Consider the following 24,658-nt stretch of genomic DNA (forward strand, 5'->3'; position numbering starts at 1 on the left):
ACACAAGCACTGAAGTCAGAGAAAATTTGGTTTAAGAACTAGCACTACCACTTATTAGCCACATGGATCTGAGCAAGTTACTCTTTGAGACTCAGAATCCTCATTCATAAAATGGAGAAAATAATAGTATGTAACTCACCAAGCTGTTCTAAGAATTGAACAAGATAATGCAGATAAGGCTCTTTTTGCAGTGCCTTCCCAAATAAAGGCTCAATAATTATTAGTAGTTATGGTTAGTGTTATTATATATCATTGAGAAGTCTTTCTTTAGAAGACTTTTCCATCAGTACCTTTTTTTTCTTACTTATTTCTCCAGCCCTCTTAGGGCCCTTGAAGAATCTCATCAATGATACTCTCATCAGTACCTTCAATTACCTTTCTCCTCTGTATTTTCACCACAGGTATTATGCCAGCTCTCACCCTGTGAATCCACTGACTGAGGAACATTGTTTAAGAAAATCACATGGCTGTGCCAACAAGCAAGGTAGGAACAGCCATGTGGTGACCTGTGGGCTGAAGTTAAGTGTTGTGGTTTGATCATTGTGTAAGGCAGAATCAGAGCTGGATCTCAAAGCATGTTGACTTCATTTCTTCTTCCTTTTTTTTTAATTAGTTGATTTTTTTGGTATATTTATTTATTTACGTACTTTTTGCTTTGGGTTTTAGTTTTGTTTGCTTTAAGTTTTGGGAATTCCTTACAAGAGACACGGCAGAGAAGACAGAGGCAGAAGCAGCTTTACTGAAAAACAGAGCATGAGTAGAACGACTTCAAATCCCACATGGCACCACAGTGAGAAGTAACTTCCTCTGAGCTTCTTAGAGAATCCAACAATGTCCTGCTCCCTTGGGGAGCTGCAGCCATGGGCACATGGGCATAGTGCTTCCACCAAGAGTCCCGTCAGTCACAGCAACAGGAGGTCTTCCTCAGACAACTTTGATGATAGTGGTTGTTAGACAGAGCAAGCTAGAACCAGAAAGAAAAACAATGAAGATGCCACAGTGGGAGTCTGAGCACCTTGAGGCCTCCTGTTGGAAACTGGCAAACCTAACTGTGGGACACTTGGATGCTGAGTTCTGGTAAACATGCTGTGGGAGGCACGGTAATTTAGTCATTAACATTTAAAAATGATCTAATTCTATATACATACTCCGTTGAAGACTTCTTCCAACCACCTTGTATTATAAATTTAAAATATGAAATACAAACTCTTTATGTGTCTTGACTCAGATTACCTAGGAAGGGACAGTGACCTATTCATCAATGTTTAGAATTAGAGTAAGTTATAGAATATAGTCTGAAAAAATTACTTGGACCAAGAAAGCAATGTCCCTGACATTCATCAATCTAGAACCAGAGCTGCAGATTAAGCTAGGTGCAAATTTATCAGAAAACAATATTTTTCCCAAATACATATTGCAGCCATAAAATGCCCTAAAAACCCAGTTCTTAGAGGGACTATTGCTTACTTACTGAAAAATTTTATTCTCTGAAATCACAGACTATCAGATGCATTGCTGTTTAAAATTATTGCAATAAGAATGAAACATCTCACTCTTATCTGGAGGAGTTAAGTCATTGTGATCAGTGAAGCCTTGATTTACAGCTCCTGTGCAAAGCTTCAGAGAATGGGTCTCAGGACACAACATTTGACATCTATTTTGACTTCATTTCCAAGAAAACAGGACTGCTATGGTTTGAATGTTTGTCTCCCCCAAACCAATGTGTTGGCGGTGGGGCCTAATGGGAGATGTTTGGGTTATCAGGGTGGATCCCTCATGAATAGATTAATGCTCTCCCTGGGGTAGGGAGCAGTGAGTGAGTTCTTGCTTTATTCATTCTCAAGAGAGCTGGTTGTTAAACAGAGCCTGGCACCTCCCTCCTCTCTCCTCCCTCCTTGCTTTCTCTCTCACTGTATGATCTCGGCAAAAACACCTCCCCTCACCTTCTGCCATGAGTGGAAGCAGCCTGAGCCTCTCACCAGGAGCAGATGCTGGTGCCATGCTTCTTGTACAGCTTGCAGAACAGTGAGCCAAATAAACCTCTTTTCCTTAGAGATTGCGCAGCCTCAAATGTTCCTCTAGAGCAACACAAAATGGACTAAGACAAGAACCTTAGGTCCATTTCACAGTACAGAGCTGAGGTTGACCCTTTTTATACACAACCATACTTCTTAGAGCCCATAGAACATCACTTCATTTACATCACACCTAAATTCCACTCTTTAGCAAAATCCTATGTTAACTCTATATTTTCCTTTGTTTGATGAGATACACCACAAATGCTCTGTTGTGCAGTCCCCACACTGCAATGAGTCAGTAAACTCAATTGGTTTGTTTACAGGTTGTCCCTGGTGGTTTCAGGCTGATTGGGCTAAGACAAACCATGTCTTATTTTTTAAATGTCTCCTTTAAGCAAATGTTATTATCTGTATTTTACTCTATTCCATAAGCAGAAGTAACAAAGTAGTCTAATTGCACCAAAAGATGCTTATAGCATAAAACTTTCTATGCTGTAAACATAGAAAGTTCTTGAAATCAAAAAGAAAAAATTACTGTCCTTAAAATGAAAAAAATATATGCACAGAGTTGAGGTTTTTTCACTTTACTAAAGCTCAGGCTGTGCTTCTTACAATAGAACAATGATCAAAACTACAGCTTTTTTTCCTCCTCTATAATATGACCAAACAAGGGTTAGTGGCAATGAACACTGCATCACTTAAAAGATACTGAAAAACTTGAAATACTGATGAACCTCTAACAAACACCTTCTTCCCAATCCTCACTCTTGACCTATGACCTTGTCTCCTTTTCACTGAGAAACAGAGAAAAAAATAGATGAGAATGTGTACAAGCTCTCACCATAAGATCTTCCTACCTCCTCTAACTGCACCTATATACTGTTACTATCAAAGATCCCTCTGTGTCCCTAACAAAGGTTATTTCCTCTCCTTTTGCACTAAATTCCATATACTCACGCCTTTGAGGAGACATTGTTCCAGTAATTATCTCCTTTCTTCTGCTTGTGTCAGCCTCTAGGATGGCCCCCAGTGATCCCCACCTCCTGGTATCCACACCATGATGCAATCTGCTTACACTCTAAATCAGGGATGAACCGTGTGACTCATAGAACACTGCAGAAGGGATGATGTGTGACTTCAGATGCGAAGTCATAGAGGACAAGGACACAGCCACCTTCTTGGATTTCTCACTCTGTGGAAAGGCAGTGACATTCCATGAGACAAGCAGTCCTGTGGTGAGGCCCAGGTCAAGAAGGCCTGAGATCTCCTACCGTCAGCTACAGCCAATTTGTCAGTCATGTGAGTAAGCCACCTGGGACATGAATCCTCTCGACTTAACCACCTCTTCAGGTGGCCAGAGCCCTAGCCCAGCTCTGACTGCAACCTGATGAGAAACCCTGAGTAGGAAGCCCTGCTCGAGCTGCTCCCAAATTATTGATCCACAGACACTGTGAGAGATAATACATACTTAGTGTTCTCTTAAGCCACGACATTTTGGGTGGCTGTATTTATTACCCAGTAACAGATGACTAATACATCTCCTGTGATCCAAACACTTCAGAGTTTCCCCATTTCTCTCTGAGAAATATCCAAAGTCCATAAGGCCCATGAGGCCCCTCACATTCTTCCCACCCCCCATTACCTCTCTAACTCCATTATCTACCACTCTCCTTCTTTCCACCTCAACCACAGCTTCAGTGACTTCTTTGCCCTTCCTCAAATCTGCCTCAGGGCCTCTGTACTGGACACTCTCTCCCTACTCCCACTCCCTCCTCCAGGCCTTCACTGAAATGTCTCCCTCTCAGTGAGGACTTCCTTTCCTAAAATGCAGTACCCCCAACCTTCACACACACACACACACACACACACACACACACACAGAGTCTCTAGTCTTCCTAGCTCCTTAATTTTTTTTTCCTTAGCACATATCACTATTTCATATACCATATTTGTCATCTATTATATGGTTTCCCTTTCTCAGATGTAAGCTAAGTTGGTGCAGGGGTTTTTGTCTGTTCCCAATGTCTGGAAGAGTGTCTGGTTTACAGTAGACACTCCATGAAATTTGTCAAATGAATACACCAGTGTTAAGAGTATAAGAGTGTAATAGTACCTTTAAAAATGCCTCAAAGATAAATCTTTTGATTTATCTTTATTTTTAGATCTCTACCCCCACTTTAGCCACTTCTAAAATTTACTACTAGAAAAACCTTTTCTTTCCTGAAGAACTGTCTCACAAAAATAGCAGTTAAATAGGAAGCTATCCTAACCGTTTGCCTTTTCCCTTGTGAAACTCAGACCAAAATTGAAAGTCATCTATAGTAACTACATGTTCCTGGCATCTAAACTCTGTTTTGTTTCATCTTGACTTTCTTAATTTCCTAAGTTTTTTCCTTTGTTCCTATTATTTTATTGTTTTTATTCTATATTGCTTCAAAGACTTTATGAAATTAAGTAAATTATAAATACAAATATAAGTAAGTATACTAGTCTTTTCTTAAGCTCACAACAAATTATTACAGGTATCTTTGATTCAGTTTATTGTAATTACAGAATTGTAAACTTTTCAAGGAATAAATCTTTAATCAACAAAGGTAATATTTTTATTATTAATTGGGATATTCTTTTTTTTTCTTTTTTTTTTTTTCTTTTTTTTGAGACAGGGTATCACTTTGTCACCCAGGTTGGAGTGCAGTGGCTCAATCTCAGCTCACCTCCCAGTTTCAAACGATTCTTCTGCCTCAGCCTCCCAAGCAGCTGGGATTACAGTCGCCGCCACCACGCCCGGCTAATTTTTTCTATTTTTAGTAGACATGGGGTTTCACCATGTTGGTCAGGCTGGTCTTGAACTCCTGACCTCAAGTGATCTACCCACCTCAGCTTCCCAAACTGCTGGGATTACAGGCATAAGCCACCGTGCCCAGGCTGGGATATTCTTATTGTAAAACATTTTACATGAAAAATATACTTTGAATCAGGAGAGAAACATTTCAACACAGCATCATTTACTTCTCAGTAAAATGGCACATTTTTCCTAATTTCAGATTATTCTTGGAAAATTTTGTTTGCTTCTATGATATAATAAAATTCTACTTGAAAATTATGTGTTAAATTGATTCCTTCTCCATTTCCAAAAAACAGAGGAAGGGTTATTTTAAACAATAAAGTAGTTGATTACGTTATCCAATGAATCAGCAGGTTTTTTTCTGCCTTCACCAGTCATCATTTCTCATTATACACAGAGATCCTCAAAACGAGGAGCAGATACACTCAGTCTGTAGGATCATTTAGCAGCTCGGGGAAGGAGGGTAAGTAGCCTAGATTTTTTTAAGTTCCCACACCCAAACATCTCAAAAGATCATAAAAAGATAAACAAGTGTTCAGAGATTAAATATGGAAAATATTGGTATTGGTTTTGATTCTATAGACAAGAATAAAATACCACTTGGCAATAGATTTCTCACTTTTTAAGTATTCTTGTATTTGGTGAATGGCTAAAAAGATAGTCAAATGAGTTAAATATACATTTAAATAAATGGGCAAATATATATTATCAGTTATCAATTATCAACCCCATCAATGATTTCATATCTAAATATATATAATATCTATTTCTCAGCCTGTGAAGTAAACCAACCGCATCAATAATCTCATTGTATTTAAATATCTATTTAATATATAAATATTCTACATTAATATATTTAATATTTAATATGTTGATCAATATTAAATATATGTTTGATAAAGACATATATTTAATAAATAATAAATATATTTATATTTCAAATGTATATACAATATTAAATATATAAATACATATGCAAATATGATGAGATCATTTAGGGGGTTGGTTTCCTTCACCAGGCTGAGAAAATAGTTTAACTGCCATAAAATAATCACAAATTTAAAATAATGACATTTTCGCACACTATTTTCAGAGCAGTTTTAGATTTATGAAAAAAATCGAGGAGATAGAAGTAGAGTTCTCATATAACCCCTCTCTACTCTCTCCCAGTTCTCCTATTAGTAACATCTGCATTTGAGTTGTACATTTCTTACAGTTGAGGAACCAATATTGGACATTATTATGAACTAAAGTCCATTGTTTACATTAGAGTGCACTCTGTATGCTGTATAGCTCTATGGGTTCTGACATATGCAAAAGGCCCCAGATGTAGCGTATCTAGGTTAATGTTCTATACGAGCTTGAGAAGAATGTGTATTTTGCTGCAGTTGAATGAGATATTACTATCAATTAAACCCAGGTGATGATGGTACTGTTCACTTCTATTATATTCTTACTGATTTTCTGCCTGTTCGATTTGCCAATCACTAATAGAGGAATATTGAAGACCCCAACTGCAATAGTCTATTTGTGTCTATTTCTCCTTGCAGTTTTACCAGTTTTTGCCTTACCTATTTTGACACTCTGTTGTGAGGTGCATACACAGGATTGTTATGGCTTATTGGACAGTTGGCCCCTTTATCATTATGTAATGGCCTTCTTTATTCTTAATAATTTCCTTGTCTGAAGTTTGCTTTGTCTGAAGTTAAAATAGTTATTCTAGCTTTCCTTTGATTAGTGTTAGAAAAATATATTTTGTTGGGCATGGTGGCTCATGCTGTAATCTCAGCACTTTGGGAGGCTGAGGGAAGAGGGTCTCTTGAGTTCAGGAGTTCAAGACCAGCCTGGGCAACATAGTGAAACCTCATCTCTACAAAAAATTAAAAATTAGCTTGTTGTGGTGGCACATGCCTGCAGTCCCAGATACTCAACAGACTGAGGTGGGAGGATCACTTGAGCTCAGGAGTTCGAGACTGCAGTGAGCCATGACTGTGCCACTGTACTCCAGCCTGGGTGATAGAGTGAGACCCTGTTTCAAAGGTTAAAAAAAAGAAAAGAAAAGAAAAGAAAAATGTAACTTTCTCCATTCCTTTTGTGTCTTTATAATTAACATGGATTTCTGGTACACAACATAGAGTTGATGCCTGTATCTTATTCATTCTGTCAGTCCTTGTCTTTTAATTGGTAGACCGTTTATATTCAGTGATTTTTGATAGAGTTGGATTAATATTTCCCATATGTTAATCGTTTTCTGTTTGTTGCCCTTGTGATTATTTCCCTTTTTTGTCCTCCCCTCTTCATATGGTTTGGCTCTGTGCCCCCACCCAAATCTCACGTGGAATTGTAATCCCCATAATCCCCACCTGTTGAGAGAGGGACTTGGTGGGAGGTGATTGGGTCATGTGGGTGGTTTCCCCCATGCTGTTCTCGTGATAGTGAGTGAGTTCTCACGAGATCTGATGGTTTTATAAGGGGCTCTTCCCCCTTTGCTTCCTCTCACCTGCTGCCATGTATGACATGCCTTTGCTTCTCCTTTGCCTTCTGCCATGATTGTAAGTTTCCTGAAGCCTCCCCAGCCATGCAGAACTGTGAGTCAATTAAACCTCTTTCCTTTATAAATTACCCAGCCTCAGGTAGTATCTTTACAGCAGTGTGCAAATAGACTAACATACTTCTTTTGCTCCCTTTTTTAGTTTTAATTGAGCATTTTATATGATTCTATTTTCTCTCCTCTCTTAGCATATCAATTATACTTAAAAATATGTTTTTAGAAATTGCCCTAGAGTTTGCAGTACACATTTACAACTAAGTCCACTTTTCAATAACACTATACCATTTCACAGGTACTGCAGGTACTGTATAAAAGATTATTCCCAGTGCCTCTCTCCTGTTCCTTAAAGCATTGCTGTCATTTATTTCATTTATTCATAAACTAATATCACCCAATATATTACTGACATTATTATTTTGAACAGTTATCTATGTGATCAATTAAGAATAAGAAAAAAATTATAGGTTGGTGGATTTTTCTTTCAACACTCTAAATGTTTCACTCTACTCTCTTTTTGCTTGCATGGTTTCTGAGAAGTCTGATGTAATTCTCATCCTTGTTCCTCTATAAGTAAGGTGATAGTTTTTCCTCTGACTCCTTTCAATATTTTCTCTTTGTTTATTTTCCACAATTTGTATACAATATGCCTACATGTAGTTTTCTTTTAATTTATCTTGTTTGGTGTTATCTGATCTTCCTGGATCTGTGGTTTGATGTCTGTTATTAATTTTAGAAAGTTGTCCACCATTATTAGATAACTAGATATCTATTATTTATGTATCTTCTGCTGCTTTTTCTTTTCCTTCTGGTATTGCTATTACCTGTATTTTATGCCTTTTGTAATTTTCATACAGTTCTTGGAAATTTTGTTTCTTTTTCATATTCTGTTTTCTGTTTCCATTTAAGTTTGGGAAGTTTCAACTGACATACCTTCAAGCTCACTGATTCTTTTGCAGCTGTCAAAAGTGTTTCTCATTTCTATTGTAATATTTTTTGTTCTCTAACGTTTCCTTTTGATTCTTTGAGTTTTCATCTTTCTGCTTATTTGTTCTTGCACTTTTCCCAGTTGATCTCTTAGCATATTAGTCATAGCATATTTTAAATTTCCAGTCTCATAATTCCCAAATCCCTGCCATATCTGAACCTGGTTCTGATACTTGCTTTGACATTTCAGAGCCGTGTTTTTTCTTGCCTTTTAGCATGCCTTATAATTGTTCACTGAAAGCAAGGCATGATGTATCAGATAATAGAAAACAAGATAAGTAGACCTTTAGTTTTTATGTTTATCGGGCCAGAAGTTAGACTGTGCTTAATGGTTGTTGTAGGTGTAAGTATCAGAGGCTTCTATTTTCTCTAATATCTTTCTTTTTGTCTCCCCTATTTGTTGTCTTTGGGTTTTCTTAGAGACTCATTTTTAAGCAGAGTCTGTGTCTTGCAATTCTCTCTAGTTGTGATCCACAGTTATTATACCAAAACACTATTTATGTGGTCATAAGATATTGGAGAGTTGATACATTCTATAATGTTATGATAAAATCTCTATTTTTTTATTCTTATTTCTTTTTAAACAATTTTAGATTCAGGAGGCACATGTGCAGGTTTCCTACATGGATAGATTCTGTAATGGTGAGGTTTGGGCTTCTAGTAAACCCATCACCCAAATAGTAAACATTACAGCCAATAGATAATTTTTCAACCTGCTCTCCTCTTCCGCCTTTCCCTGTTTTGGAGTCCCTAGTATCTATTATTTTACCTTTATGTCCATGTGTACCCATTGCTTAGCTCCCACTTATAAGTGAGAACATGCAGTACTTGATTTTCTGTCTGAGTTATTTCACTTAGGGTAATGGCCTCTAGCTCCATTCATGTTGCTGCAAAGGACATGATTTCACTCCTTTTTATGGCTGCATAATATTCCATAGTTTATATATACCACATTTTCTTTATCCAATCAACTATTGATGGACATTTAGGATGATTCCTAATTGTGAATAGTACCCCAATAAATATATGAGTGCAAGTGTCATTGATTATAATAATTTCTTTTCCTTCGAGTAGATACCCAATAGTGGGATTGCTGGGCCGAATGGTACTTCTATTTTCAGTTATTTGAGAAATCCCCATACTGTTTTCCATAGGGGTTTTACTAGTTTACATTGTCATCAACAGTGTATACGCATTCCCTTTTCTCTGTATCTTCGCCAACATCTAAAACTCTGTTTTCTAGTTGTCCAGAATCCCTGAGCTGTGAACTTCATAAGAGTTTCTTCTTTTGTTTTTCTCCTTATGTGAGAAAGAAAGTGTAGAAGGTGTTCAAACTGTCTAGTTGCCTTTTCTCTAATTCAGATAAAGCTCTGGGGTAAAGTTTACCTTGAGGACAGGCTTTTGTTTCTGAGTATATTTCAAATAGTTATTATTTTCCTCCCACATGCCAGAAAAAAGAGGAAACTTTTGTCCTACCTTCTGAAAGTAAAACTCATTAATGTGTGGATGCTCCCATATGAATGACTCCCACTGTCTCTGATTTTTCAACTCTCAAGTTAGTCCACACTCAGCCTTCAGCAATAGGCCAAATACTGTATAAATGTCCCCCTATCCTTTACTGGGTCCAGTGGCTTTTGCTGTCCTGATAAGCTTTAATTCTCCATATTCACCTATTTCTTCAGTTTGCAAAGAGGTGGCATGTCCTATGACATCAATTCTCTGCAGATCTAAAAAGAGTTGTTGATTTTTGATTTGCTCATCTTTTTCTTGTTGTGATGATGGAAGTGGAGACTTTCACACCTTTCAAATGTCAGAGCAGAAACCAGAAGTCCTAGTAATAATCTTTTCACCACATAAAAGGGGGACGTGCACAGGTCTTATTATTATCATTTTACATATAAGAAAACTAAGGTTTAAAGAGATTAAATGAGTTTCCATGAGAAATATTGCTAATAGATAAAGCTAAAGTCAGAACCTGGATCTTCTATTGTCTGCCAGGACTCTTCCAATACAGACCATTCTGTTTAGGCATTCATGTATATGAAACAATTTGAAAGAAAAATTTTAGTTTAAGAATAGAGTCATCCATGCTTGGATTTGCTCTGTGGCATAATGTAAAAGGCAATGGCCTAGCATATCCCTAATGAATCTTCTCAGGCCTAATTCAGCCCCCAACTCCCTTTTAGACTTCAGAAATTCTCAACAAATGCTGACACAGCTTCAGCTTCTCCATGTGAGTGAAGCAAGAATAAACCACATGATCTTGTGACCATGAAGTGAAACAATTCTAGGTTGGATTTAGGCCCTATATTTTTGGAAGCAAGTTTGTGTATGCGTGTGTGTCTTAGGTGTGCATGTGTGGAAAGGGGAACTGATTTCTTCAAAATCTTTCTGAACTGCTAAATTAATCCTCTTCATTAAGTGAAAAAGCTTTGCTGCTTTAATTCTTTAAATGAAATGTTATTTTGCCTTCCCATCTGCTCATCTGACATGATAGTCTATGAATGTGATTAATGTCTAAGGCAGAACTTCCTTCTAGGAAATGTCATCTTTTAACAGTCCTTGTGTTTTCTCCTTCCTGTGAATGCTACACCATTACCAACCACTGGATGGTCTCGGGTTAAATAGCACTTCCTCAGAGAAGGCTTCTTTGAACTCAGACTAGCACAGAACCTACACTTCCCCTTTCCAACTTAAAGTTTGCATCCTTTGGTGTATGCGAACCCACATGAAGAGATTTTTTTTTTTTTTTTGAGATGGAGTCTTGCTCTGTCTTCCAGGCTGGAGTGCATTGGTGCGATCTCGGCTCATTGCAACCTCCGCCTCCCGGGTTCAAGCGATTCTCCTGCCCAGCCTCCCGAGTAGCTGGGATTACAGGCACACACCACCACACCCAGCTAATTTTTGTATTTTTAGAAGAGATAGGGTTTCACCATATTGGCCAAACTGGTCTCCAATGCCTGACCTCGTGATCCACCTGCCTCAGCCTCCCAAAGTGCTGGGATTACAGGCGTGAGCCACCATACCCTGCTGAAGAGATGATTTTATCTAGGTCACCACTGTACTGCCATGGCTAACAGTCTAGAGCAGTGTTTTCCAGTAGAACTTTCTGCAATGACAGAAATGTTCTATAATCTGCACATCTGGCTACTGAGCACTTGAAAGGTGTCCAGTGCAAGTGAACTACTAAATATTTTATTATGATTTAATTTTAAATAACCACATGCTGCTAGTGGCTACATATTGGACAGTAGAGAACTAGAACAATGTTCCTCAAAATCTAAATAAAGATGTCAGAAACCTGCATTTTAACCCATTCCTCAGGCGATTCTTACTGGCAATACAATTTGACAAGTATTGATTAGACTATGATTCTTGAGCCTAGCTTCACATTGGAGTCACCCGGGGAAGGCTTTTAAAAGGAAATGACTCCTGAGTCACATACCCAACAGATTTTATTTTAATTGCTTTGGTATTGGATCCAGATATTAGTTTTGTTTTATTTTGTTTTTTAAGGCCACCTCCTTGGGCCATTATGTGCAGCCAAGCTTTAGAAACCTAGAACATATATTCTCATGTGACACTAAGTATATATTAAATAAAAATACAGTCCTGGAGCCGTGGCTCACGCCTGTAATACCATCACTTTGGGAGGCCGAGGCGGGCAGATCACCTGAGGTCAGGAGATCAAGACCATCCTGGCTAACACGGTGAAACCCCGTCTCTACTAAAAATACAAAAAAATTAGCCAGGTATGGTGGTGGGCGCCTGTAGTCCCAGCTACCCAGGAGGCTGAGGCAGGAGAATCGCTTGAACCCAGGAGGTGGAGGTTGCAGGGAGCCGAGATTGCACCACTGCACTCCAGCTTGGACGACAGAGTGAGACTCCATCTTAAAAAATATATATACAGATAAATGGCCTGTACAGATAAATGGCTTAGGTGCATCTATAAAGAATTAGTGATTACAAGTGAAATCTTGTGATGTCACAAGAAATGTTAATGACGTCAGTGGTGCAGATGAATTTCTTAATACCAAGTGGAAAAATTCACTTGAGATAATCTTTTACAATGGTGTGAAATTCCTCAGCCTTTTGTTTTATCTGTAAACTGCACAAATAATACCTCCCTCTGTGACACTTAGAGAGGGTGACATGCTGAGAGTTTCCTGAATAATCACCTCTTGAAATACATGAAAGTCTTCTAGTTTCCTGGTTGACCGACCCAGGGCTTGACGACTCCTTTTGAGCCACCTGACAATTCAGTCCAGCACAGCAACTAAACGAAGGCGTTCCCCAACCTGCTGTCCTGTAAAGGCCTCTAGGTCACGGGTGCTAAAGCCCTCCTTTCTCCACCCTCCTTAGGTGGAGGTAAACGTCCCAGCAGTAAGTCAAGGCTGGATTGGCGCTCTTCGCGAGCACCCTGGGAACGGGAGTCTGGGTCACGTGTGCTAGAGCCCTCCCCTCTCCTCCCGGCCGGTGTGTGGGAAATTGTCCCCGCAGAAAGTAAAGGCTGGCCAGGCCGCCCCCAGCACGTAGAGGGAATGAGTCAGGCTCCGGCTCCACACTGGCACGTAGTGGGCGGATCGCGCCGGCGCTGAGTAGGAAGGAGCTTCAGCCGCCAGCCCGGAACGCAGTGAGTACAGCCACTCAAAGGAAAGCCAAGTCGCTTTGCAGGGGAGCGTCTCATGATTTTTCAAAAACGTGCTCATGGTTAAAAAGAAAAATCAAGGCTCGGAATAAATACATTCAAGCACTGTTAATTTTAGCGCAAAGACAGGCGATACTTGCCTGGAGATTTGGGGAAATCAACATGAAACTAAAAATGAAATTTTAGTTGGAATGGAGCAAGCAGTATTGATCAGAACATACCAAATACGAATTTTTTCAAAGTCTGCGTAGAAGTTTAAATTACTAGGAAAAATGTAAAGGAGAAGTATTTACTAATAAAGGAAACAAAAGTAATAAAATAAAAATGAATTAATATAGTTTGACAAAATATCAGCGAACACTGAAAAGAAAACATTAAAATAATGTTTGAGACTTTTTAGGTTTTGTGCAGGAAGAATTGGGAAAAATGTGCTGAATGGAGTGATACTGCTTTTCTCTTCCATAAAAATTTCATTGTTTTAGAGAGCGGTAGAGCCTTTTTAAAGACAGTAAGTTATTGCCAATTCAAAATGAAATAAGATCATATGCTCTGAAATGTACAAGAGCTGCATGCAATAAACTTCATTTATCTATAGGTAATAACTGATTGATGTTTATTCAGTAGTCGAAATGCAGCTCATGCACTCTAACTAGCACGTCAAATTATTCTCTCCGTTTCAGAGGTGTAGGGCTTTTGTGGAGCCTTCTCAATAAAATAATTTGCCACTCTTGAAGGTTAGACATTCTCTTCTTATCAATGTACACATAAAGGTTTTGTTTTGCTTTGCTTGTTGTTACTTAAAATGGGGAGAAAATGATGTGTTAGCTATCACCCAGTCATATGTCTTTTTAGTCATAGGTTAGCTTTTCAAGACACTTCCTGCATCTCTGACCTGTTGCACCTCTGTTATCTTGGCACTTCTGTTATCTTAGCAGCAAGCAGCAAGCTTCAGCTGACCCTTGAGCCATAACCCATGTAAGTCACTGCAGGGCTGAACCTCTCTTTGAGCCTAACAGTAGAACAATTATTATTTTTATTGAATAGTGTTATTGTGTCAATGTTGAAATGTGCCTCAGTGTGTCTTCCTCAACCACATTCCTATAGAGGATGTTTTCTTAATAGCAATGTGTTTTTGTTTTAAGAAAGTCCACACAATTTCAAATACACATTTTCTTTACTAAAGTTTATTGACCAGTTTTGAAGTGATCCTTGTTTTCATTTAAACTATCTTTAATAATGGTAAATAACATATTTTGTAGGTTGTTGTATATTTAATATTCTCTGCAAGAACACATAAGGAACAATACATGGATCTTTAAATATTTGTCATTGTGAAATAAAATAACAAGGGAAGGTGATTTCAGGTGTACTTTATTCAATACATATATACAAGAAGTTATTACTATAACATTAATTTGCAGGAAAAAAGAAACCACTGGATTATTCTGCTTCTATTCCAGAGGGCTTATTCCAAAGGGCCAGTGTGCAAAATATGAATCCAAGGTGGCATTGTGGAAAGACGCTGTACCTCCTGTGATAAAAATTACTTTCGTGGTGCTTTTTTCTCATGTATCTCGGGAAACTAAAAATCTGAATTGTATTCAGTGGCCTTTTCCGAATGGTAACTTTATGAAAAAATGTCTAATTCTTGGTTATTTGTGGTTTTAGTCCTTTCTTCATAGAGAAGCTAAAGCTGTTAAATAAGTTTAGCAGTGTTATCCACTAAAACTTTCTGCAGTGATGGAACCTACACAGGAGAATTTTTTTTTGTAATGTACTAAAAATTTGTCTTCAGGGCTTGTTCTTTTTAAATTGTAGGCTAGTGATCAAAAATATTTGTTGATAGAATAAATTAACGTGAAGTACAAACATTATATATAGTTGTGTAATATCCTATCCGCAAAAAGTCTTAGCATGCTTTTGAAAAATTCAATAAATATAATACGTTAATCACAATTTGGTCACAGATTCACATCTCAATTGTTTCATTTTTTCTTTTATTTCAGAAGCTCCTGAAAAGTACATCAAGTCTAAACTGAACCAGCTGACTCATCAAGACTGGAATCATGAGCAATAATGGAGCAGACCTCACCTTTGGTTACATCTCCTGTTTTGTAGCTATCCTTTTGTTTGGCTCAAATTTTGTGCCACTTAAAAAATTTGATACTGGTGATGGTAATTATTTTTCCTTGATTTTTAATGTTATATTATTTTTTAAAATGAAGTTCCTTTTTTGGTCTTTTAAAAGTGTAGCTACAAAAATAAGTCATGTTGATCTTGCTACCTAGTGAATAGAGCTTAAAATTAGTCATTTGACAGTGCTCATACCAGTTTGTCTGAAAGTCGGAATAGGAGAATCATTAAGGTTGTTTCATGGTAAAGCTAGGGAGGGTACAGTCAGGAAAGCTCTTGGGCCATTATATGAATTGAAGGAATTTATAGTCAGTTCTACTAATAACACTTGTTTTGAAAACATGAATCTTCAACATGATTGATATATTAGAGAACAACATAAGCATAACAGATTTTTGGCTTGCTTATGTGCAATTTTGTCCCTGAGAAACCTCTAGATAGGCACAGAAAGCTGCACCTAGATGAATAAAGATGTGTGATAATACACACAATGCACGCACACACACACACAATCTTCAAATATCAACCAGCTCCCTAAGTTCATCACATGTGGTTATGATGTATTCCACCCAACCACATCTCCTGTCCCAACTCCTCGCCCAACACCTTCACAGTAACTCGTAAGCTGCAACCCTTTGGATGCCCACTTCCAGGAGCAAACTTCTGGTCTTTTTCAATTAAAATGCCCTATTTATTACAGCATTCATGTAATTAACCAGTTAACCAGTTAAAACTACTACTATTTTAATTAGGTTGAGTGTTGTTCTCCTAGCCCCTTTTTCCCATTATGCTCTGTAGTTTTTACTGCATGATTTTGCATAGTGCAGTGATTTCAAGGAATGCACATGTTACATTATAGCAGAACTGACTAATGTGAATTTTGGGGAAGGAGAAGCAAGAGTTATTTGTATTTGCCTGACTTCCATATTGAAGCCAGGAGAAGGAATTGAGATTTATGGTGAACACATGTTGGGAATTACTTCCTTGGTAGTATTTATCACCTGACAGCATTTGTGTTATTTCCCCAATTCTTTGACTTCGTGCACTTAGAAAATAGGATTACAAACTGTTTTCCTCCAGAGCCTTTCTTCTCTTTTCCTCTGGAGTTAGGACAAGAATGGGAACTACCTGAAGAATAAAAAAATGGGTAGAGGATCTAGCTTTTAGTCTTCCACTATTAGCTTTGTGATCCTGGGCAAATATTACCAGCTCTGCTGTTTTCAGTTTCTCATTTGTAAAGTAAACAACTTATAAAATGAACTTTCTTTTCATCTCTGTGATTCTACTCTTTTTATTTTTTATTTTTCGTTTTTTGGGGGAGATCACTCTTTCACCAAGGATGGAGTGAAGTATCATAATCTTGGCTCACAGCAACCTCTGCCTTTAGGGTTCAAGTGATTCTCATGTCTCAGCCTGCCAAGTAGCTGGAACTACAGGCACACACTACCACACCCGGCTAATTTCTTATATTTTTAGTAGAGATGGAGTCTCACAGGCTGGTCTCGAACTCCTGAGCTCAGGCAGTCCACCTACTTCGGCCTCCCAAAGTGCTAGGATTATAGGCCTGAGCCACCACGCCTGGCTGATTCTACTCTTTTGTCATGGAGATTAGCAGCCATTTTTTCTCTCTCCTCCATCATGAGATTGAATCCAAGAGGGGCAACAATCTTCCAAAGTTAGTGCCAGAAGTAATACATTGAGTTTTAACTGCCTCAGTATTTCTTTCAGTGTCAACAATTTCCTCATCCTTTTAATCTCTAAATCCTTAATGATGCAGAAGCCTCAAAAAGGTACAGATACACCTCATCACCAGGTTATCTTCAGATAACTGGAAAATGGCAACTCAAAGTATAGAAAGTAGAGTAACCTTGACCTAGATAGCTAATTCTCAGGTTTATAATGCCCGACTCATCACAGGCTTTGAACTCTAACTGTATGAGGCCTATGTGTGACCATAAATGACTTTATTTTTATCCCAGAGGTGGCATAAATGGTCCCTGAAGGATTAAATTACTGTTGTGCTATTCCGAAGTACTTACTGCCGTACTTTGGGAAGCAAGAGTACTCAGTGTGGCATCTGAATGAGAATATACACTCGGTCTTGCCATCACTCTTTGGCAGAAAATTCTTGATTTGTCTAATAGGAGAAAAAAAGAATGTTAAGCCAGAGCACACTGTGTCTAAGCCTTGGAGTCAACCTGGGTTTAAATTCCAGCTCAACAAACTACTAGCTGTTTGGACAGGTTGCTTAATTGCAGATTCATTTTCTCTGTCTTTGAGCTAGGGTTAATTATGTTGCAGGGTAGTCATAAGAATGAAATGTGCAAAGTCCATGGCATATGGCATTTAATAAATTGTGGCCATTCCTGTAATATCACCTCATAGATATTCCTGAGCACAAATTTACTCAATTCAATTTAAACCAATAACACTGAGTTTGTTTATTTCTAGGAATGTTTCTCCAGTGGGTCCTTTGTGCTGCCATATGGTTGGTTGCCTTGGTGGTCAACCTGATATTACATTGCCCAAAGTTTTGGCCTTTTGCAATGCTTGGGGGCTGCATTTGGGCAACAGGTAATGTCTGGTATAACTTATACTTTTATTATGTAACATAATGATAAAAATAATACTCGTTCACAATAGGAGGAAATAGCTCAAACAGTGATTCTGAATAACCCTTTGTCATAGATACTAGAAATTAACTAGTTTCTTGCCTTCACATGCTGAATGAATATTTTTGGTGCCTTACCTGATTTGTTCCACCTAATTTATTCCTCTTAATGATTTATTTTTAAGTTCCTGGTAGAAAATTATTATAGTAAAAACATTTTAATTATTCTCCATCTATTCAAGCATAGCTCATATATTATTTTAATGTGTTCTGGCCCTTTTTTCTAGCATGTTTATCAGAAAATTAAATTAAATTAAAAATTAAATAGTAATATCTACTAATATCATTTTTAGGACTTAATTAGGCCAATGCGAAGATACTGTCATTTCAAAAGGGCTGGTTAACAGAAAAGCAAAGCAAACAAAAATCTTTCTGTTGCCTTATCAGTACCTGAAATTATATAATTAGAATTCATACCTTGGCTTGGTCAATCAAGAAATGCTTCCCTTCAATTAATATAAATACACCCCAGGAGGTCTTTTTTTCTTCAACAAAGAGAATTCCAAGTATCAATGATCTTTAGAAATAATTTGCATTAAAAGCAAATAAATGTTAAAATGTTAAAACTTTATTTAAAAAATTGAAAATTTATTTATTACCCACTTAATTTGAGTTTCTGAGGAGTTAAATGATTTAGTGAAGTTCATAAGTTAGAAGATAAAAGAGTTAGCTTTTAAATTGTCACCAGGATTTACATTATTATACCTCACTTATACCTCAGTATGATTGCTTGTCATATCTAACAAGGGGAGAGCAACAGACTAAGCATCCATCCATCCTGCAGCTCTTTATAGCCACCAGAGCATTTCTGTTCACCCAGCAGATTCCACTGGGTGTCAGTGGGGAAAGAGTCCAATTTGAGATATGTTGCAGATGTGGATGCTATAGGTTGGAGCAACTGATAGCATATAGGACAGAGCAGAATGGGAGGAGCCAATGATAATGTAGAGATTTAATTATAGATGATTAGTAGGGTGGTGGTATTGACACATGTGTGGAAATAGGAAAAAGAACATGTTTGAAAGAGAAAATGATGGGTTCAGCTTGGCACTTTCTGCGCATGAACATCCTGATGTTTCCACCATAGAGAACATCTGGTTGGAGATTTCTTCTTGACGGTCTGGAGAATAATATTAAAACCCTAAAGTAGGTCCAGGTTAGAACTGTAGCACTGGGAACACGCACCTTTAGCTGGTAGCTGAAACCATGAAATTAGGTCAAGTACCCAAAAGACAATAAAGCAAGGGGACAAATATGTTCAAGGGAAAATCTTTAGGGGGTACCTTATTCCAGAAGGAATGATGAAAAATAGTAGCCAGAGAAAGAGCTAAAGAGAAAAACAGGAGGAGAATCAAAAGGTGAAGACATCATGGAATCCTAAAGAGGTAACCTTTTAAGAAGAGACTGTAGGACTTGAGACAAAAAAAAAAAAAAAATTATGGATTTGGCCCTCAGTGACCCTCAAAACATAAGAGAATGAATGTAGAAATCCAGAAGACAAATCAGCAATCATGGAAGAGCAAATTCTGGGCCTGTTTTATGGCCAAATACTTCTGCCAGTATTTGGCCCTAGTTCAAGTCTAAGAGGATGGTCACTGATAATTTATCACTGACAGCTTCCATGAAGAATCACAGAATAGAGAGCTATGCTAAGGGTGAGAAACCTCTGTACAATTAGGAATTCAACATTTTTCTTTGTAGACTTTTTTTCCTAAGCCTAGTTCTTTTAGCAGTCATAATCATAAATTTAATGCCAAAAATGTGGTTATTTTACTTAAAAAATAAGGAACTGTGCTTTACTAAATTTGTCCAAATCCCATGCACTTCAGTTGAAGTTAGAATAAAAACTAATTCTATTTATAAATTATTTTCTATATGGAAATAACATGTTTCTTCTGTATATTACATCTACAGGGAACATTGCTGTTGTCCCAATTATCAAAACCATTGGTTTAGGCCTTGGAATCTTAATCTGGGGATCATTTAATGCCTTAACTGGCTGGGCAAGCTCAAGGTAATTCAAGTCAAACTAGTTCAACTAAGATTTCCTGCATCCATATTCTATGTAAGGCAAGTGCTTACCGAGAGGAATAATATGATTCTTATTCTCACAGAGTTTATAGCTGGTAAAACATACACATCAAATATGCCACCTTCTATTGCTATTTGCCCTAAATTCTTAATAAGTGATCTAGATATTTGATCAAGATATAGTGTAGCATTAAATCTGGGAAACAGAGGTAGAGAGAGAAAAAGGAAACTGATGTTTATTGTCCCTTTCTATTGTGTGACAATTTGCTGGACATGTTCTATGCATCATTCTCATCTCACTTTCACAAATACGTGAGGTAAGCACTATCTTATAAGAGAGTAGATATACAAAGAGATTAAGTAATTTACTGTAGGTCACAGAACTAAGAAGCTAGGATTCAAACCCAGGTCTTCTAGTTCCAGAGCACATATTCTTCCCTCTAGAGCAGGGTTGGCAAAGCACGGTCTGGTTTCCCAGCCATTTCTATAAATAACGTTTTATCAGAACACAGCCAAACCCATCTATTTAAGGATTGTCTATGGCTATTTTTATGTTACAGTGGCAGAGTTGAGCAGCAAGGGAATAACTGACCCTCAAAGCCTAAATTATTTATGATCTGGCCTTTGAGAAAAAGTTTGCCAGTCCCAGCTCTAGCGTTGTGTTGTCCAGTAGTGTAGCCAGAAGCCACAGGAGGCCATGTATATTTAAATTTAAATTAATTAAAAGTTGATAAAATTAAACCTCCAGTTTCTTGGTTGCACTAGCCACATTTGATGTGCTCAGTAGCTAATATGGGGAGAGGCTACTCTTTTGTGCAGTGAAGATACAGAACAGTCCCATCATTACACAAAGTTCTATCAGACTGGTGCCCTTGGTCAGCAGTAAGATTAACATTCAAATCAATTTTCGGAAAATGAGTACAATGTAGGGTGTTATTCTCACTTTACCTTTTTGGACTCCCTTTCCACTCAAAGCATTATAACCACCTCAAAACAACAAAACAAACCAACTTACTAACTTCCAATACATTCTCTCCCATCCTTTCCCCATTCCCCACCTCCTGCTATTTTCTTTTTCTTTTCCTTCTTTTCTCCTTTCCTCTTGCCCCTGGATGGTTCTCAGTGATTCTTGGTAATGATCACGGCAATGTCAGGCGGGAAAAAAAAAAATTGTGGTGATGACAGAGTAGGGATATTTAACCTAGAAGTTTTTTAAAAGTCTACTCCAAACACTATACAATATTGTAACCAATTAATTAACCTTCCATAAGTCAGGTGAACTACTTTTACCTACTTCTTTTTTAGTCTTAGGAAAGAGACACTCACAAGAACTTTTATGTGTACTAACTCATTTAATCTTTGTAACAAACTTATAAGGTATGTATAATTATTATCCCATTTTAAACATGGGAGGCTGGGCACATTGGCTAACGCCTATAATCTCAGCACTTTGGGAGATCGAGGTGGGTGGATCGCTTGATTTCAGGAATTCAAGACCAGTGAAACCCTGTCTCTACTAAAAATATAAAAATTAGCCAGCCATGGTAACAGGCACCTATAGTCCCAGCTACTTGGGAGGCTGAGGCAAGAGAATAGGTTGAATTCAGGAGAGAGGTTGCAATGAGCCAAGATTATACCACTGTACTCCAGCCTGGGTGACAGAGCAAGCCTCCATCTCAAAAAAAAAAAAAAATTTAAATTTAAAAAAATTGGAAATTGAGGCACAGTGAAGATAATTAACTTTCCCAAAGTCACAGCTAATAAGTGAGAGAGCTAGCATTTGAACCCAGGAATCTGGCCCTGAGTCCATGCTCTTAAACATTATGGTGAAACATCTTAACAATATTTAATTTGATGTGACTTTCTGGATTTTCAGGTTTGGCTGGTTTGGACTGGATGCAGAAGAAGTATCAAATCCGCTGCTAAATTACATTGGAGCTGGGCTATCAGTAGTAAGGTACACAGTCATTTCTAGTGATTTTGCTGTTCTTCAAAACATGGAGAGTGCTTTTTTAAGGATCCTGATATGTTTACATTTTTTAAACCTACATTTCATAAAATCCACATGCTTGTTCCTCAGATTCTTCATTTACAATGACTGGTTTTAGAGGACAAAAAGTGCCACATTTGGGGGCAGGAGCCCCAGCTTTAGCTCTCCAAAACTGTGAGAGCCTGGAAAATCATTTAACTGCTCTTAAGCTTAGTTTTATCATCTATAATATGTAGAAAATCATAACACATAGCTTATCAATGAGAATCATATATTTTGCAAACTAAAACATGCTATTCAAAAAAAGCGTTCTGCTGGCTTCCTGATGCCCCTGGAGTAGCCACTGATTCTCTCTTCTATGTACTACTCACTTCCTATCTCACCTAGTTTCCACTTCCCTGTCTCCTCACTCACTCTTCTCAACCTAGCTGGACAGCTCCTCTTTCACCTGTGAGAACACATACTCTTTTGAATGCCCATGTTTGGTTGCATCTGTGTCTAGCTGTATACACTCTACGAATAAGGGTGAAAATGACTTTGAATCTCTATATGGCAGTGTTCAGTCCATAAAACTTAACAGGAACTGGGTCACCTTAAATTCAGTCTTCTTTCCCCTCTGGATTCCATTTATATTCCCTGTCAGTTCTTCACATAATGGATAGTACTGCCTAGAAAGATTTTAGTACTTTTTTATTCTTCAGGGAAAGAACAGTATATTTGCCTTCCTTCAGCAATGACGGCTTTTCCCCAGCCACATTCAGAAACAATCTCTTTGTCATTGAAATGTTGCCTTAGAGAGTAGTCCCAGGCCAATTGGAGAAAAAGATAACAAATTATTCTAAAATAGCAGATTCCTGACTTTTTTTGGTTAGAGGCAATTTTATGTATTTTGTATAATTCACACAGAATTCTAGCTCTGAATAGCTCTCTCAAAAACAATTTCTTTACACACCAAAATTGTAACATAGCATGGCTTAGTTTTGACTTAATGACAATTGAAGGCCAGTTTACCCAGTCTATTAGGCATTGTTTTCCTCCGTATTTCTTCTTTGTTTAGAAAAAGTACATTCTCTAAAATTGCAAATCAGTTATTCATGTTCTACCACTTCCACCTGTGTGGCCATGGGCAAATAACTTCAGTTCTCCAAACTTTGGTTTCTTCATTTGTAAAGAGGGATAATAATAGCACCAACCTCATAAAGTATTTTGAGGGTTAAATGAAATAAAATATGTTCAGTGCTTCATATAGTGCTAATTACATGGTTGATGCTCTACATATTAGTTGCCATTACAATTATTTTATTAATAACATTGAGGTTCAATTACTGTTTCCCTGTTGGGTATTTGTTGCCCAACTTTGTGTTACAGTAGGCAGTGCACCTGAGGAACCCTGTAGCTCAATTTGAACTTGGTCTGTAGCAGGGAAATTCAAGAACTCTTCCTGTAGTGCATCTAGGCTTCCTTCTATGTTTCTCTGCTAAGAGGAATTTCTGGAATATGTCATTTCATTATTTTAACTTAGTTAAATCAGTTCGTTCTGAAGGGTATTCACTGAATAAACTTGGAGCTTCATGGTCCATGTAAAGACACTTGAAACAGAGTTGCATTCGTTTAGGATATTGCTTTTCTTTTTAAAATTAAAATTATTGCTTCTATCCTCTGTATAGTCTAATTTTTAAAGGTTGGTTAATTTCTAGTCTTACATTTTCTTTATATGATATACAAAGTGTCTATCAGTCTATATACAAAACCTCTCCAGGTATTTTAAATAGGAGAGGATTTAACACAGGGAATTGTTTACAAGACCCAATTGAGCAAAAGAAGAAAGGTGGTGTCACCCATAACCCTGAAGCCCACACAGTACTGCTGAATTGCCTCTGCCTGACCGACTGCTCCTGCTGAAACTACTGGAGGCACCACCAAAACATAATGTCTTCTCCCATCTTCTCAAATGATGCAAGTGCCTCCCCCTGGCAGAACCTAGCTGCCAATAAAGTTTGGGAAATGTAATTTTCAGTCTTCCATGCTCCATGGTTCAGGAGAGAGTATGTAAGGGTGAGAGCAGAGCTGACACCAAGAAACAATATTCAGAACACTCTGTTAAACATTTGCTTTCTTAAAGATCCAGGAGCCAGAGGTCTATATAACAAGATCGATGTCCTTTTCAATTCAAATAATAATATGATTTGGATTATCTTTAAGGACCTGCTCTCCCTTCTTTTGTCTTCTCATTTAACATGCCTTCCCTGGAAGGTTATGTTTACTCCACAGCTTCATCTATTATTTTACATTGTGAGGAAACCCAAATCATTGTCTCTAGCTGTCACCTTTCCTCAAGCCACAGCCCTTATTTCTAAACTACGGGCCAAGCTACACATCTCTACACATGCTCTACAGGTACCTCCTTTCAGTCTTATCTGAGATAACACACGGAAGGGAATGATGCTGATCAGCACTTTGAAAACACTAAACCATTTGTTCCTTTCTCTTTGTCCTCAACATTTCCCAGTCAGAATTACTTTTCTTACTGGACCCTTCCCTGCAAACTGGTTCCTCTTCCTGAGTTCTCTCTCTCCATAGAAGGCCACAGTCATTCAAATTCAAAACCTGTCATCTTTATTTTTTTCCCTTTATATGCTATGTCTATTCCTGTAAAAAAATTTTTGAATGTTTCACAAGTTCTTCCTCTGCTTTCCCTCGGTCCCATCCTACTTACCCACTTGTATACATGTGATTGTAAAAAAATCTCACATCTAGTTTCCCTGGTTCCATTATTCCCTTTTGCCA

General features: G+C 37.7%; 1 protein-coding gene and 1 long non-coding RNA gene across 11 annotated transcripts in view; one reads left to right on the forward strand and one right to left on the reverse strand.

The window, feature by feature from the left end:
- Window positions 1–717: 717 nt before the first annotated feature.
- On the reverse strand, window positions 718–3,109 carry LOC129035438 (uncharacterized). Its single transcript, XR_008502190.2, has 2 exons — window positions 2,976–3,109; window positions 718–964 (listed from the first exon to the last, which is right to left on the reverse strand). It is a non-coding gene; the product is annotated as an uncharacterized LOC129035438 (long non-coding RNA).
- A 60-nt stretch (window positions 3,110–3,169) lies between these two features.
- TMEM144 (transmembrane protein 144) overlaps window positions 3,170–24,658 on the forward strand; it is a 76,621-nt gene continuing 55,132 nt past the window's right edge. The window contains exons 1-7 of one of the 10 annotated variants that reach the window (XM_063664241.1): window positions 3,170–3,317; window positions 5,261–5,326; window positions 13,979–14,021; window positions 15,053–15,221; window positions 17,631–17,753; window positions 19,765–19,864; window positions 21,758–21,838. In XM_063664241.1, the coding sequence (XP_063520311.1) occupies window positions 15,113–15,221; window positions 17,631–17,753; window positions 19,765–19,864; window positions 21,758–21,838 (413 nt within the window). In that variant the 5' untranslated portion in view covers window positions 3,170–3,317; window positions 5,261–5,326; window positions 13,979–14,021; window positions 15,053–15,112. Of the gene's footprint in view, window positions 3,318–5,260; window positions 5,327–12,760; window positions 13,032–13,898; window positions 14,022–14,492; window positions 14,668–15,052; window positions 15,222–17,630; window positions 17,754–19,764; window positions 19,865–21,757; window positions 21,839–24,658 lie in introns of those variants that run through there. The other 9 variants (XM_063664236.1, XM_063664240.1, XR_010126161.1 and 6 more) reach the window with 9 other exon arrangements.

This window comes from Pongo pygmaeus, chromosome 3 (assembly GCF_028885625.2).
Source record: "Pongo pygmaeus isolate AG05252 chromosome 3, NHGRI_mPonPyg2-v2.0_pri, whole genome shotgun sequence".
Classification (NCBI taxonomy): Eukaryota; Metazoa; Chordata; class Mammalia; order Primates; family Hominidae; genus Pongo; species Pongo pygmaeus.